At 42.6% G+C, this 17,627-nt stretch overlaps 1 protein-coding gene across 1 annotated transcript in view; it reads right to left on the bottom strand.

Annotated features, from left to right (window-relative positions):
- LOC127056588 (rho GTPase-activating protein 20-like) overlaps positions 1-13,619 on the bottom strand; it is a 65,937-nt gene extending 52,318 nt beyond the window's left edge. Inside the window, exon 1 of the mRNA XM_050964624.1 lies at positions 13,302-13,619. Within this exon, the coding sequence (XP_050820581.1) occupies positions 13,302-13,382 (81 nt within the window). The 5' untranslated portion in view covers positions 13,383-13,619. The remainder of the gene's footprint in view (positions 1-13,301) is intronic.
- Between the last annotated feature and the right edge of the window lie 4,008 nt (positions 13,620-17,627).

Below are 17,627 nucleotides of genomic sequence, written 5' to 3' on the forward strand. Positions count from 1 at the left end.
CCTTAAGAAACACCTAGGGTTTCTCCCAGCAGACTCAGTGTTGCAAGGCGAGTTGTTCCCAATGCAGCAATGCTATACAAGCATCCTCACTGTGTATCAGTATGTACTGCTGTTTGTATCATGAGGCTGCAGAATTGCACTGCTGATATTAGAACCCTAAAAACAAATTCAGGAGTCTTAATTGCCCTGCAGGCTGCGGGATAGTTCTATGAGAAGTGTAAATGACCCACAAACTTGGTGACTGGCCACACCACCTAAACCTAAATAAGTTGAAGTTCTTTAGAAAGGAATCCCATAGTTCTGAGCAGAAGAGTAAGGACAGATATTATTATTATTATTTATATTGCTGTATTGCTTAGGAGTCCCTGTCATGGTCCAGAACTCCATGGTGCTAGATAGCAGTCACTTCATTATCTGGCATCACAGACAAAAAGATGATTCCTGCTGCAATAGAGAACTGACATACTAAGGAAGCAAAACTCCTGATGTTTTCAGGCTTCAGCCCATTGACACTGTGGTGATGGACAGAATCTGTGATAATTTATGAGCGCCTCTACTGCTGCAAACATCCAAGCCTTCTCTTTTCTCCATAACTCTAGAGGTTCAGCACTTGGATGTGTCTATCTGTATTTCTGGGGACATCCTATCAGAATAAAATACCATCCTGTACAGAAAATAAAAGATCAGACTGGAAGATACAATGGCCAATTATAGACATGGTGACTCTTAACAGATAAAGTGATGTTTTAGAATTGTTTATTTTCTTTAACAAGTAGCCAAGTGCAGCCTTATTCCTAAGCTTTAAAGGTTTTAGATCCTGGTTTTAGAGCCTTGTTTCTAAATAACTAGGATATTTCATTCTGTTCTATGTGTTTACCCCTAATGAACCAACTAATTTATGGTGCAGCTGGATGTAAAGTTTCCTTGCAATCCTCAGGGCATTGTATTGCTGTGCACTCTGCATTGTTATTATGTGGATTGTGATAGAACCTAGAGTGCCCAGTTAGAATCAGAGCATTGTATAAGTACAAGGTAAGGTGCCCTCTTCCTAAGAAGAGGCAGCTTGAGTACTTAGTCATTTTTTTTGTTTTTTTCTTGTATGTGTAATTTATTCAGTGGCTTACATTCTAGGATATTTATATTGGTGGCAGATGACCCACTAAGTGTTTGCTTCTGTTCCCGCAAGGTCTTACCATTGATTTCAACAGGATCAGGTCCTGAACATTTGAGTTTCAGTTTAAAGAGGCACTCAGAAATTCAGAAGCTTTTCTCATCCCTATCTGCCTGAGTAATTCGGCTGAGAGTCTCACAAGACCAAGCTTTTCACATCTTTCCACTTTGCATCAAAGCAATTAAATCAGAAGTTGGCAGGCACTAAAGAAATCAATAAGTAAAGACATCTTAGAAGAGCCCAGTTCTTCCTGTTTTTGGCCAGGTCATTATACAGCAAAAGAAGCCTCTGGAATGGGAGTTCATTGGTTTCTCCTCAAATCCAAGTTAAGAGGGCCACAAGAAGCAGAAAAAATGAAACATTAGTTTGTAAACTTAGCTAAATATTTAACATGCATAAAGCGCCCACAGGCTTTAGTTCAAGCCTTGAGCAGTTCTTAGTCTATCCAAACTGAGACTCATCTCTGATCTATAGGTATTAATATTTGAAATATTTGATACATTCCCTCTACAAAGGAAGGTTCTATTCTTCTGAGGTTCTACTGCCATACCTATTACTGTGGTATCTGAGTGCCTCACATGGAGATGTTTTTTTCAAAGATTCCAGGAAGTCTATTTTTTTTTAAATATTACCTTCCCTTGTCTCTTGTCTTCCCAAGAAAGACCAAGACAGACTCTCTTGACAGTGCAAGAGCAGCAAAGAGTCCTGTGGCGCCTTATAGACTAACAGACGTATTGGAGCATGAGCTTTTGTGGGTGAATACTCACTTTGTTGGATGCATGTCAAGTGGGTATTCACTCACGAAATCTCATGCTCCAATATGTCTGTTAGTCTATAAGGTGCCACAGGACTCTTTGCTGCTTTTACAGATCCAGACTAACACAGCTACCCCTCTGATACTTGACAGTGCAGTGTCTCTACTCTCATCTTCTTACTGCCTCCCTCAGGGTTGGAGGCATCTGTCAGTTACTTGGGAATGTTCTTTCTTAGGGAACTGTTTCTTGCTTCTCCAGTTGTGAAAGAGTATCTTTCATTTTTTTACATATTTATTATTTTTACCATTAGGCTTGGATGATTTCCAGTAATGAATATGCCCTTAAACAATTCCAAAGAAACAACCAAGAAGCCCTGCATGGGAAATCAATGCAGACAGACTTAAAAAATGCCTTTTAAACCTTTAATGAAGGCCGGGACTTTGGAATAGAAGCCCCTACTGTGAAGTTGGATGTATATATAATGGGAGGGAACTTATTGAATTTCTAGATATAAAAATTTATCAATGAATCCAATGTAAATTATGAACAGAGTTTTTTTTTCTGAAGTGCAGATAAATTCTTCACTGAACCAAGATTTAGCCAAATGAAAAAGTTGTGTAGCCGCCAAACCCAAGGAATGGAAGAATGTAACACATGCCTTTGTGCCTTTAAAAAAAACCACACACACTGTTTTTTCATCTAGCACAATTCTCTCCACTGCTTCCATATTAAAAATACAAATGTATGGACAGTTGGGTGGGCAAGTGGGTTTATTTCATGCTGCTCTACATAGGGAATCAAAGAGCAGTATGATTGCTCAAAGCTCCAGTATGAAACTGGAGACAAGCCTGTTGAGAGTCTTTGGATTAAGTTTAGAGGCGAGAGCAACAAGGGTGATGTCATGGTGGGCGTCCGCTATAAACCACCAGACCAGGAGGATGAGGTAGATGAGGCTTTCTTTGGACAACTAACAGAAGTTTCCAGATCACAGGCCCTGGTTCTCATGGGGGACTTCAATCACCCTGGCATCTGCTGGGAGAGCAATACAGCAATACAGTACACAGACAATTCAGGAAGTTTTTGGAGAGTTGGGGACAACTTCCTGGTGCAAATGCTGGAGGAACCAACTAGGGGCCATGCACCCTTGACCTGCTGCTCACAAACAGGGAAGAATTGTTAGGGGAATTAGAAGTGGGTGGCAACCTGGGCAGCAGTGACCATGAGATGGTTGAGTTCAGAATCCTGCAAAAGGAAGAAAGGAGAGCAGCAGAATATGGACCCTGGACTTCAGAAAAGCAGACTTTGACCCCCTCAGGGAACTGATGTGAGGCTAATATGAGGAGGGAAAGGAATTCAGGAGAGCTGGCTGTATTTTAAAGAAGCCTTATTGAGGTTACAGGAACAAACTATTCCAATGTGCATAAAGAATAGCAAACATGGTAAGGCAACCAGCCTGGCTTAACAGAGAAATCTTTGGTGAGCTTAAACACAAAAGAAAGCTTACAAGAAGTGGAAATTTGGACAGATGACTAGGGAGGAGTATAAAAATATTGCTTGAGCATGCACGGGTGTGATGAGGAAGGCCATAGCACAATTGGAGTTGCAGCTAGCAAGGAATGTAAAGGGTAAACAGAAGGGTTTCTACAGGTATGTTAGCAACAAGAAGGTGGTCAGGGAAAGTGAGAGTTTGGCTACACTGGAGAGTTGTAGAGCTGTAACCCGCCACCAGCGCTGCAACTTACTCACCGTCCACACTTGCAGGGCACATACAGCGCTGCATCTCCCTGGCTGCAGCGCTGGTTGTACTCCTGCTCTGCCTCGGGTATAAGGATTGCAGCGCTGGTGATGCAGCGCTGCTCCGCAAGTGTGGCCACCAAAAGCGCTGTAATTGGCCTCCAGGGTATTAGGAAGTATCCCAGAATGCCTGTTCACAACAAACCGGAAGAGTGGCTGAACTCCAGGCTCCCCGGAGCTGCTTATCTAAAAAACAAGCACAGCTCCTCTTTGCTCAAGAAGAGGCAGGCAAGGGAACTGCTTTGGAATATTCACAGCTGTTTGCTTGAGTAGAGAAGCCACACGGTGGAGGGGGTGGCGGGAGTCCGTGTTAGAGCAGCTGCTTATGTGGTCTGAAGGCTATTTAGGAGTGCATAATTTGCATTTAGTGAATAAGAGAGGGGTGGGGGAAGGGGTCGAAACTTTTAAAATGATTGAAGGTAGGTGCTGTGTATCTTCCAGTCCTTACAACTTGCAAGACAGGGAGCTGACACAGTGTCAGCTCCAAAAATCCACTCTCTCTGTTTCCCCCACGCTCCCTGTCACACTCCACCCCACCCCGCTCTTTTGAAAAGCACGTTGTAGCCACTTGAACGCTGGGATAGCTGCCCACAATGCACCACTCCCAACAGCGCTGCAAATGCTGCAGATGTGGCCACACTGCAGCGCTGGTAGCTGTCAGTGTGGCCACACTGCAGCGCTTTCCCTACACAGCTGTATGAAGACAGCTTTAACTCCCAGCGCTGTACAGCTGTAAGTGTAGCCATGGCCACAGGGACCCTTACTGAATAAGGGAGGCAACCTAGTGACAATTAATGTGGAAAAAGCTGAAGTACTCAGTTTTATTTTTGCCTTGGTCTTCACAGGCAAGGTCAGCTCCCAGACTGCTTCAATGGGCAGCACAGTGTGGGGAGGAGGTGAGCAGCCCCCAGTGGTGAAAGAACAGGTTAAGGACTGTTTAGAAAAGCTGGACGAGCACAAGTCCATGGGGCTGGATGCAGTGCATCCGAGGGTGCTGAGGGAGTTGGCTGATGTGATTGCAGAGCCATTGGCCATTATCTTTGAAAACTCATGGCAATCGGGGGATGTCCCAGGTGATTGCAAAAAGGCAAATATAGTGCCCATCTTTAAAAAAGGCAAGAAGGAGAATCTGGGGAACTACAGACTGGTCAGCCTCACCTGAGTCCCTGGAAAAATCGTGGCTCAGGTCCTCAAAGGAATCCATTTTGAAGCACTTGGAGGAAAGGAAGGTGATCAGGAACAGTCAACATGGATTCACCAAGGGCAAGTCATGCCTGACCAACCTGATTGCCTTCTGTGATGAGATAACTGGCTCAGTGGATATGGGGAAAGTGGTGGATGTGATATACCTTGATTTTAGCAAAGCTTTTGGTACGGTCTCCCATGGTATTCTTGCCAGCAAGTTAAAGAAATACGAATTGGATGAATGGGCTATAAGGTGGATAGAAAGCTGGCTAGAGTATCCGGCTCAATGGGTAGTGATCAATGGTACGATGTCTAGTTGGCAGTTGGTATCAAGCAGAGTGCCTCAGGGAGTTTTGTTCAACATCTTCATTAATGATCTGGATGACGGCATGAGTTGCACCCTCAGCAAGTTTGTGGATGACTCTAAGATGAGGGGAAGAGATAGATATGCTGGAGGGTAGGGATAGGGTCCAGAGTGACATAGACAAATTGGAGGATTGGGCCAAAAGAAAACAGATGAGGTTCAACAAGGACAAGTGCAGAGTCCTCCACTTAGGACGGAAGAGTCCCAGGCACAGCTACAGGCTATGACTGACTGGCTAAGCGGCAGTTCTGCAGAAAAAGACTGGGGATTACAGTGGAAGAGAAGCTGGATATGAGTCAACAGTGCACCCTTGTTGCCAAGAAGGCTAACAGCATATTTGGCTGCATTAGTAGGAGCATTGCCAGCAGATTGAGGAAAGTGATTATTTCCCTCTATTAGACACTGGTGAGGCCACATGTGGAGTATTGCGTCCAGTTTTGGGCCCCTTACTACAGAAAGGATGTGGACAAATTGGAGAGAGTCCAGTGGAGGGCAACAAATATGATTAGGGGGATAGGGCACACGACTTTTGAGGAGAGGCTGAGGGAACTGATCTTATTTAATCTGCAAAAGAGAAGAGTGAGGGGGGATTTCATAGCAGCCTTCAACTACCTGAAGGGGGGTTCCAAAGAGGATGGAGCTCAGCTGTTCTCAGTGGTGGCAGATGACAGAACAAGGAGCAACGGTCCCAAGTTGCAGTGGGGGAGGTTTAGGTTGGATATTAGGAAAAACTATTTCATTACAAGGGTGGTGAAGCACTAGAATGGGTTACCTAGGGAGGTGGTGGAATCTCCATCCTTAGAGGTTTTTAAGGCCTGGCTTGACAAAGCCCTGACTGGGATGATTTAGTTGGGGTTGATGCTGCTTTGAGCAGGGGGTTGAACTAGATGACCTCCTGAGGTCTCTTGCAACCCTAATTTTCTATGATTCTATGACCTGAATTTGAGAGTCAGGCTTGTTCCTTTCTCTTCTGGCGGGCAGGGGCTGAGACTCTACAGTACACCAGGAGAGGGGTGAGAAAAAGGAAAATATAACCATGCAAAGGAGAGAAAAGGCCAACAATAAACACTATGTGAGGCAGTAATACTTCAGGTCCATTGGGAACATGATATGATACCCCAGCTCCATCCCCATTTCCCAAAGATTTCAGATATCTCATTCCCATCCACTGAAATACAACCACCTCTGGGGTAGAATGCTGCAGCACCAACCTTCCCTTGCTCTTCCCCTAGGGGTGAGAAGCAAGTTCTCTTTGCATGAGCCATTGAATTTTTAGTCTCTTTCAGTACGTCTACACTGCAGTTAGTCACCCGTGACTGGCCCTTGTCAGCTGACTCGGGCTCACTGAGGCTAAGGGGATGTTTAACTGCAGTGTAGATGGTCGGGCTTGGGCTGCAGTCTGAGTCCTGGGCTTCTTATATTTTGCAGGGTCCTAGAACCTAGGGTCCAGACCAAGCCTGAATGGCTACACTGCAATTAAGCAGTGCCTTAGCCTGAGCTCTGCGAGCATGAGTCAGCTGGCATGGGCCAGCCATGAGTTTTTAATTGCAGTGTAGACGTACCCTCGGATGAGATTACCATCAAAAAGGCCATCTACTGCTATTTGCTCTGGTGGTTTCAGTGATGTGGACACCTATCTATTCGGAACTGGGATGAGACCCAGCAGTTCATTACACAGACATTTGCTTTCTTTGATTCATAAAAGCAACTTTATTCCTCTGCTAGGTTTCCCCAGCTCTATTGCATCAGAGCCCTTTGCAGAAGGTCATAAGGTTTATCTCACGAATGAATTATTTGCAAATGGAGTTGGTTTGTGGATAACTAATTCTTCCCTACCGCATGAGCTGTCAACAGAAACCCAATGGCCTTGGTACCTTGTGGGTTTAAGTATGTAGTAGATATTATCGCTATTCTGAGTCTGATGCGTCCCATGTATTTACATTAATTAAATCATTTCATTTGCAACTTGGCAATGGAAGAGAGCTTGAAAAGAGGCAGCTGTACACATCTGGATTTCATTAGAGTTGAACATTAATCTCTTTATGCCTTATAAGCATCACGTTAGTGTTATACAATTTTGGATTTACTAAATGGCATTCTCAGAACTGGCTGGTGGAAAAAACAGGCTAATCAGCAGTGACCCTTACAAAGTACACAGCATGAAAAGAAGTCCCCTGCTTGCATCACTCACCCACCTGCCAACTGGAATGGGGACAGCATGAATACTTCCAAGTAGAATCCACCTTCCAATGCCTGCTTAAAACTTGAGATATGCTTACGAAAGATTCAAGCAACCCCAAACTTTGGAAAGCAACATTCCAGAATCAAAACCTGGATCTAAACTTCATAATCCTCAGGGGAGTAACTCTGGATTTTACACAACCATTGTAAATAGAGAGAGGATTTGGCCAAAGAAGTGCCTTTTATTTTTGCTAGTTTTTGAGAGGGCAGCAAGAGATGGGTGGAATTGTAGGAGAGGCAGTTGGAGACATATCACTGAACAGGTGGTGAAAGACTAGGGTGGAGACAGAGGTTTGGGAGTGATCAGCATAGAGGTATTATTTGAATTCGTGCAAGGAACATGGAGTAAAAGAGCAGTGAGAGGGCTGAGAACAGACAATGGGAGAAGCTAATATAATGAGGTGAAGGAGGAGTTGCCCACGGAGGTGGTGAAGGAGAGATTAGAGAGAGATAAAGAGATCTGAGAGTATATAGTACTGCTAATTCTCAATAGGCTCATCTCAGGAAGACATTTTTTTCCATAGGATGAACTTGTATAAAAGAGTGCCATTGTGAATGGGGAGGTAACACCTTCTTCTAGAGCACCCACAACTGGCCACTCTCGAACTGTGTCTACACTACAACAAAAGGTGTGTTCTTAACTAAGGTTAGCTAAATCAAGTTAAAATAGCATTGAAGACTCGGCAACTCAGGTTAGCAGCTCGAGATGACAGATTGCAGGCCATCGGGCTGTTTTGATATATCAATTCTTATGTCTTTATTTCTAGTGCAGCATTAAAGAACTGTCAATGGGCAATGGGAAACATTGAGAAATGTTTTATTTCAAGATGATTCTGCTATTTTTCATATATTATTTTCTGTCTTCTGCTTTATCTGTTTGTTTTGTTTAGTTTTGTTTGATCACTGGGGGCATTCTTGTGAAAACAGAGTCAGGTGAAATTGGGAACAGTGCCATGGTACATTACCAGGTGTAGAAGGCCCAGGAATGATGGGAACAAACCCTAAAGAAGTGTACTGACTACCCCCAGAGTTCCACACAGCTCTACGCTTTATCAATCCCGCCAGTGTCTTGAGTGTTTTTGTTGCATTTCTCTGAATTCTTTGCAACTTGTCAAAATCTGTCTGGTATTCAGTACTGAGAACCTCAATACAACATCCCAGTTGCATTTGTACCAGACATATAGAGAGGGACTATGCTCTGTGATATGCTAGTAGTCATTAAATTACTCTTGTCTGCTATCTACCGGTCCTGGCAGTATTTCCCCACAACATACACCCCCCACACACAAATCCACAAAGTTCTTTGGCTTGTCATATCTCCAATAAAGGCTGCAGGCAACTCCAAAAACAGAACAAAGCAAACATTTCAATGAGAATGATGAAAAATAAGTTATCACAAAAACATCCTGTTTTCCTTCAGATTCTCTCTCTCTCTCTCTCTCTCACTATAGGCTATACTCCACCCTGCCTGTTTTCACAGAGACTGATTATGGGCACTGGGTTTTGGAAACTTTCTCAGTCACTTTTCCAATTCTTATCTGAACAGCCTGTTTGTTCACTATGGGGTGGGGGATGAGAGGTGTAGAAGGGGAAGAGAACGGGGTGAAAGAGAATGGCTCCCCCTCCCCCAGCACTTTCACGGGTAGTCTCTGACAACCTCAGTGAGAGGGGAAATAGGAAACAGCATCATTTTCTGATCCCAGTGACTGAAACATTTACTGGTAAATCTGGGCCCCTGGCAGTGATATATATTCCTGCTAAAACACACATGCCAGGCCAGCGCCTGTGTAATGGGGTTGATGATATCCTCTTGTACCACGGTGATGAGGGTACCCCTGAGAATATATATACATTAAAGCTCTAACCAGGGGCACCTACAGAAGGAGGGGTATTTGCTGACTTGCAAATCTCCAACTTTCATCCATGGGCAATGAATGATGTGCAGATCAGGCCATTCTTTAGGGACCATCTCTGAAAGACCACACCTACATTTTAGTTGCCAACCACTAGAATGATACCAGCTGACAAACACCTACTGGCTGGCACAATTCTATTTCCATTTAGAGATAGTAGTTCTGGAATAAAGTACTGGAGCACAGTGGGTGTGATGACTGCAAGTGAGGGTAGCATGGGAGTGAGTGAATGAGTGTAAGATTGGGGGCTGTGTGAATGCGTGTAAGTGTGTACTAGTACAATGTGAGTGTAAATAGGAGTGGATGTTTCTGACTGTACTACAGAAGTGTACAGATTTGAATGTGTATGTAGATTTAGTAGTGTAATATCAGCATGTGGGTTTCTGGAATGGTAGCATAGGTATTCGTGAAGGAGTGTGTAATTGGTCTGAGTAAGTGCACTGGTGTAATGTAGGAATGTGTGCAGATGTAATGTAGGTGTTTATGAGTGTACATGTGAATTGGTGTCATGTCGGTGTCTGAAGATGACAGTACAGATGAAATCAAGGAGACTATGGAGGCTGATGTCATATAGGTGTGCTGATATCAGATACTCTTGTGGCTGTGTCTAGGTGTGAGCGGCTGTAACATGCATAGTTGTCTGAGAACAGCAAATCAGCTAAGCAGTTTCCTTCCTTATTTCTCATACCAAGATGCAATTTGTATAGAACTAAACAATTCTACATGCAGCACAACAATCAGCGGTTAGACCCAATGCTTCCCCTAAGGAGCCTGGGGTGGAAAAGGACTAGTTTGCTACTATGGATTTTTTTTTAAAAAATGCACATATTTTAAAAAATAAGTCAGAATCCTACATAGATTATGAATAAGGGGACTTAGCATCTCTTGGCTAATTAGAGTGAATGTCCACTAGGTCTTCAGACTGGTGGCCAAAAAAAATTAAAAAAAACACTGATGTGTTCATCATCTGATATATGTAAGCAGAAGATGCAGTCTGACTAGTGTTTGTTTAGAATAGAAGCCCTTGGCTCACATCCATTGAAGTCCTGGTAGCAGTGTAACACGTTACCACATAGGAGATTTGTGTGCAGTGGGGGGGTAGTCCCTTAGGTATGTGTCTCCTTTCCAAGGCCTGTGCAGCTAAGGCTCAATGAAGAGGGGCAGATTGGAGAAGCACTCCACATTCAAACATTGACCTCAGCCTCATGCAATTGGAAATTTCAGGAGAACCTGATATTTTCTATACTTATTTTGGTTCTGGTCCCAGTTGGAACTCAGATACTGAGATGCTCAAAAATAACTTGAAGAAAAAGATAAGCTATATACAATTTTGTTCACCAGCAGAACTTTACAAAGCCTTTGACAACCCCTTTTATTTAGTTGCTAGAACACAGAGGAGCCAGAAGACACTGCCAGTCACTATATCTCCCATGCTGGCCATGTTCTAAAAACAACCAAGAGATTTCATTTCTAAATGTTTGCTATGTAATTCATTTTTGAATAACATGACTCAAAGCTAAATAGTAATACCCTGAAAAAGTTGATTTCAGCAAATTAAAAGTTTTTTTAAAGAGTAAACGTGATAGATTTTCTCTTCTCTTCTATAAGGCACATGTGTAAATTATTGGGAGTCACTAAAATATGCTATTACAAATTTTCTTTCAAGATCCATTTGACTGACTGTATGGACAATTAGATCTTGGAGAAATGTGTTTTGTTAGTTAGGATATAGTTCTTTTGAGAAGCTGTGCATATTACTAGTGAAGCTCCTTGCTGCTTTAGTGTGTCTCTCAAGTGAATTCTTTATTATCTGCAGGGCCACTGCCTGCAATATATACCCAGTCAAGCCAACAAAAACATTATGTGAGGCCAACATTACATGACACAGTGTTGTGAGGTGAGGTGGTATATCAAATCAGGCCTCTGATTTTTTTTTTACAGTTTAATTATTTTTCTTGTCACATTCCAGATGATGATGATGATGTATTATTTTAAAACTAATAAAGACATTACAAAATTAACCCAGCTTTTCTTTCAATTTTAGAAAATGTTCAAGTTTTGAACAAAAGTTCTGGAAGGTTATTTTGTTTGAATCAATTTGCCCATCCCTAATCCTGAAATTCCAGGGGCAAGGAGATACACATATTAATATTCCCTCCTACTTGCCTTTGCTGGCTGGATTTGCTGTCAGAATGATAGAGGAAAGGTGCTGCTATGGAGGATGAAAAGGTAGTGATGCCCCAATATGAAAGGGTAGGAGAAAAGATCAGTTCTGGCCTGGACACAGAGAAAAGGAGACCAGAAGTTGAACTTCAGTTCTGATGATATCCCCTCCAGCACTTTGTAACAACTACAGAAGAGACTGGCCCCAGAGAACCCACTGTGCCTAGTGCATAGTGAAACAGGACTAGGGAGGTATCATTAGTGCTGTGTGGATATACAGGCAGGGCAGCAATAATTAATAACATTTTTAGTTCTGCAAAGCTGTAGAGTCTCAGTGCCTTGATTTTGAGATCCCAGACACATGGGGCAAAACCGATAATCAGGCCATTGAAAACATAGCTATCACTAGGATTGCATTGCAAACAGGAAGCTGCAGAGCTCTGACATACCTCTCTTAGCTCAGAGTTCATAATAGGTTTAGATTAGGGTAGCCATGTTTTTGCGTTGAAATTCCCCCTCTCCCCCTGCCAAAAAAAAAAGTTTGTTATTTTTCAATGTTAAGAGATATGGCAGAGAACACAGTACCCTCCACCCCCAGCTGCTAGCATAAAGAGCTCCCATTGGCCCACTGCAGCTGTCCTGCTAGCACAATAGATGTGAAGCTTAACCTGCTATTTATGGATGGAGAACTGAATCAACCAGCATTTGAAACATTGTCATGTGATATTTATCTAGTACTTTACATCCCAAAGGATCCCAAACATTACTTAACATAGGAAACACTTCACCTACCACTGAAATGCAACCACCTCTGGAGTGGAACACATCAGTTGTTTCACAATAAACAGGTACACCACAGAACAGTTTCAGAAAGGAAGAAGAAATTTGTAGCCAAGTGAACCTGCAGGAGGGATTTGGGTTTGTAATAATCCAAGGCAGAATTTTGGTTATCCGGAGACCCGGGCTAATATCTTTACCAAAAATCCCAAGTGAAAAGCATAGAGTGGTGAGTTAAGCATTTCAAAGACTGTTGATGTTACTCTGAATCTAGTGGCATCTACACTTCTCCCTTTGACGCCAAATACCGGATTGTTTATATTACATAGTATTGATTAAATTATATCATGCCATCATTTGTATAGAAATAAACTATTAAGATCAGTGTGACACCAACAGAAACTGCATCTGCTCCTTTCCAGATTTTAGGGATAACTCACATCTTTTATTTTTAGCCATAAAATAGCCCAAGGGCTGATGGAGATTCATTGTTGAATATTAGTGCACAGTGAGATGGAGTAGGGAGATATTTGTATGACCTCCTGTTACAGCTTTCTAATGGAGAGAATGACAGGCAGGATACAGGCCAGCTGAATGGCTTGAGAAGTTAAACCTACCATGTGAGACAAAATAATACCTAACAACTTAGATGGAGGCACTGCAACTTGTGGACACTCAGGAAAAAAGACAACAGTTTTCAGACAGATTCTAAGTGGGAATAAACATGGGCTTAGTAAACAGAAGTGGTGGAAAGTTAAGCAAATAAAGCAAACAATGAAGTGGGTAGAAGGAATGTGAAAAAGACCAAGGGATTTGCTTACTGGTTCCTAGCATGGAAACACACAGTTTCTGCAGACAAATTAAAGCACATACGGGAGCCCCAAACACAACTCAGCTGTGCTTTCATCTCCCCTTTAACATGCCAGCTTTGTACTTGCCTTCCCCCACTCCTGCATCCACAGTCTTGGGTCTTCTTTGCTCTCTCCCTTGGGCAGATTAGCCTTCTGTTGAGGAGTCATCCTCCTGGCTGGGTGTTGGTCCTCCTGAGTACATGATTTATTCCCAACCTCACATGTTTGTCTATTGCCACAGTTAGAGGGGAGAGGGAAAAATCCCAAGGGGGGGGAGTTGTTACTGGGTCTATTTTACAAGTCCCAATTGTTGAAGTATCAGTCAGATAATCCTTGGATTCCGTTAGGTTCTGCCAGCTCCAGAGCACAGGAGCGAGTGACTAGAGCAAGTAACATTGCCTGCTTGCTTTTTCTGATCAGCTGAGAGGGGATCCAGCTAAGTTCCTCCTACTTGCACTGCCTAAATAAGGACACTGACTCACAGTTGGCTACACGGTGCTCCTTTCTGAAAGCACTTACTGCTAACAGCAATCTTGCTCTTTAACTAAAATGCTGCACAAAGTGAGCATAGAAAAGGAACCTGAACTCGGAGTCTGAGATCACAAGGAGATCCTTCATTCTTGAAATAAGGGGCAGGAGTCCTTGCTTTGCCAAATGCAGAACCCCTTGAGGACTGAATAATATCGATTCAGAACAGAACACGACACTCCTGAGGTTCTGGTTCTGACAAAACATAGCTCTGGGCTGCTTCCTGCTTTTTTTAAAAAAAGGAACACTGCACTGCCTTGATTGCTGCCAAGGCTGGGCAAGAATGACTTTCTAACAGAAAGTTTTCTTGTTTACACAGCACAGGCTTCCAGTGACTTAAAAATACATGTTCGTTATTCCACCTTCTTTGAAAAGCAATGGTTTGAATTATACCCTCCATTTTATTTAGGGTCTAATTCAAAGCCCACCAAAGAAAATGGAAAAAAACTCCTCCTGGCTTCAGTGGGCTTTGGATCAGGCTTGTATGAACTCAGAAAGTTTTGCAAACCCCTCAAAAGTTGAGGAGGTATGGGAAGGCTCTAGCAGTACCTCTTTTTCGCCTGCTGAATCCTTCTGCACATTCCAGATATTAGGAAACAACCTGGTCTTTATTAGAACAGCAAGCCCTTCCCCTAGCAAATCAGCCAGGCATTTCCCATTCTGTATTCTTTCCAGATAAACTCAAGATGTGAAAGCAGAGTGGAAAAATTCACACCACTGATGAAACCAGGAGGAATGTCATGTTTCAGGGTTGAGTGTGTGAGACAAACAAACCTTCATGTTTTCACCTCACATTTTTCTCCGTGTGGCAAAAAACTAAATAAAAAATAATAATAAAAAGGAAGGTAGTTTACTGGGGAAAAAGCAGACTATCTGTCGAATATGGACATTTCCACACAGGGTAAAATCTGCCATTTGTTCCAGAGTAGAAGCTGCACATATCTTTCTTTGACAAAAACAACCAAACAAAACCAAACAAAACAAAAAATCCACCACACATTTTAAAGCATTAGTGACATTGACCAAATTCTTGCCCCATAGTGCAGAATAAAAATTCACAAAGCCAGAATTGGTACCATTCGTGACTTGGTCTAGCAGCCAGTGGACAGCTATCTGCATCTGCATCATCCCAGAGTTGGCGCTAACAGGTACCTTTTCTGAGCAGACTCAACTGTGAGGCCAGGGACTGAATGGGCCAGAGATAATGAACAATGTCCCCACTCTGAGAAGTGGCCCCTCCATGTCAGGGGTGAATCATGGTGGCATTGCCCTGCTACTGCCCATGCTGTTCCCATTCTGGAATAGAAGACTACAGTCTCTGAGGCTGTTATCCTGGTACCCTTCACCACCAACTCTAGGTTCACTTTACCTTGTCACATGTGTTTGTTGAGTCTTCTCCAAAAAGAGTTTGCTATCTAATTTGAGAGAAGATACCATATCTTCCTCTAAGTTTGTGCAGCACCTAGCACAATGTAACCTCAATCCTGACTGCAACTTCTAAGTTCTACCACAATACTATGCAAATAAATAGATAGATATGCATGGATGCACGTGTTGGCCACACATTCATTCCTTAAAACACTATGGTGAGAGTGCTACAGAAATTCTTTTGAGAGCATAAATCCATGCAGTGATGACAGACATTCTTCCCTGAGACTATTTACATAATTCCTTCCCCCATGTCAATAAAAGTCATAATTACAGCACACTGCATGGATCTGAAACAACCTGCCATGGGAGACTCCCAATTTTCCACTCTTCTGTTCCTTTCATGGAGAATTTACAATCCACTGACCCTCTCCTTGAGGCTAAACATAGGTATGTGTCTTTTTAGTAACACTGTGTGAGAGAATCAACGAATGATAAACACAGTGGATCATAAAGAGCAGATTAATGGGAAAGTGAATGCATTTAAAATGCAGATCCTTGCTTTTGGAAAGATCTCTATGGATGTCTATTGCTTTGCTCCTTGTTTTTATTAGGCAAACATTTTTGGGAAGCTGTGGCTCGGCACTGGTCTTTGCCAGGCCAATGTCTTTCCAGCCTGTTTGGATGCCAAGACACACTGGTGAGGCCAGTATTGTTCCCTCTGGGTATCTACTCTTTTCTACAATTGGATATTTGACAGGAACATTGTGTCACTTGAGTAACTCACCACTTTTTTCCTCCTTTCTTTAAAACCAAAAAACCCAAAAAAACAGTGAACTCTGCACTGGTGAAAGGTGCCAGCTAGACACCCTTGGAGACTGAGCCCTGGAGTGGAGGAACCATCTCTGTATGTGAGAGAGTCAGTCAGTCTCCTTGGTCTATTCAGCCCTTGGCCTCTTTTGGAGCCTGCCAACAAGGAAGCCAGTTAATGTCAATTGTGTTTGTGGGCATTGTCATGAAGTGATTATTTATTAGTACTACCAAAATATATGAGGCTGGGGTTTTCAAAAGACCCTAAGGGAGATAGGTGCACAAATCCCATTGAAAGTCAGTGGCAGGCTAAAATCCTTAGGCACTACTTTAAAATACCAGCCTGGTTTTCTAATGTACCCCCCATCAACACAGTTTCTTGACCCATATATGTAGCTAAGGGATATGTGTGACGTTCCCCTGGTGTTATCTGGACCAGTGATCCCATAGATGCCCTGATGAGGTGTGAACTGCCCCTCTGCTCTTGGAGAGTTTTTGCTTGGGCTTGTTTTAAGCCATGAGGACACATTTTCAGCCTCATAACTATATACATGAAATTACAATCTATAATATTACTATAACAACAATTACTATAACATCACTATAACAACAATGCTCAGTGCATCATGAACCTTCTGAAGACTCCCGACATGACAAACTTTGCATTGGATACCACACAATCATTTTATAAGGATGAACATGGGGGTGTAAGGTGTTATGTCAGTTCCATCTGAGACTGGCCCAGATTCCTTGCATACCTCTTTTACCAATGGTCTCTAAAGTGGTCTCTAAGGTTCAGAGTTGCTGTCTGACAGGGCAGAGTAGTTTCATAGATTCTAAGGCCAGAAGGGACCACTGTGATCATCTAGTCTGACCTCCTGTACAGCACTGGCTATAAAATTTATCCCAAATAATTCCTTATGAAAAGGACATGAGAACTGATTGGATCCAAGTTTATTTATTTTGAAAAGTTTGTATCTCATGTGAAGTTTCCTTTTGAAATTTGCACTACAGGGAAACCTCACCTGTGTGTGGATGTCCCTTTTTGAGTCATTAAAGATGCCACTTGAGAAAATATCTTCCAAAGAAAACAAATACCAAGGCTGGGATACTTTCACATTTCCATCACTTAGATGGATTTCAATACTATAAAACATCTTCTAGACCTAGACTGTGATTAAAAATAGACTAGAACCTGAACTATAATATACTCAGATATCTTCCAAAAGAAAAGCTTAATCCTTGCCAATCTCAAGCATTCAAAAATCATGGGTCAGCTTCCTCCCCCCTGCCCCCAAATCGTTAGATTTAAAAAATAATAGTACATTTTGGGTTCTTTTTATTTGCCTTCTGGTACATCCTAGTTATGTTTTCAAGCTTTTCTCCCAAACCATGGGAATTAGAAATTTACTTTTAAAATGGAAGTTGACAGTCTCACATAAACATAGTATCATAAAAATGTAGGGCTGGAAGGGACTGCCAGATGTCATTTAGTCCAGCCCCTTGTGCTGAGGGAGGACCATGTAAACCTAGACCTTCTCTGAGAGCTGTTTGTCCAACCTATTCTTACAAACCTCCAGTTATGGGGATTCCACAACCTCCCTTGGAAGCCTATTCCAGAGCATTAACTATCCTTATAAAGTTTTTTCTTAATATCTAACCTAAATCTCCCTTGCTGCAGATTAAGCCCATTACTTCTTGTCCTAC

Source organism: Gopherus flavomarginatus, chromosome 8, assembly GCF_025201925.1.
Source record: "Gopherus flavomarginatus isolate rGopFla2 chromosome 8, rGopFla2.mat.asm, whole genome shotgun sequence".
NCBI lineage: Eukaryota > Metazoa > Chordata > Testudines > Testudinidae > Gopherus > Gopherus flavomarginatus.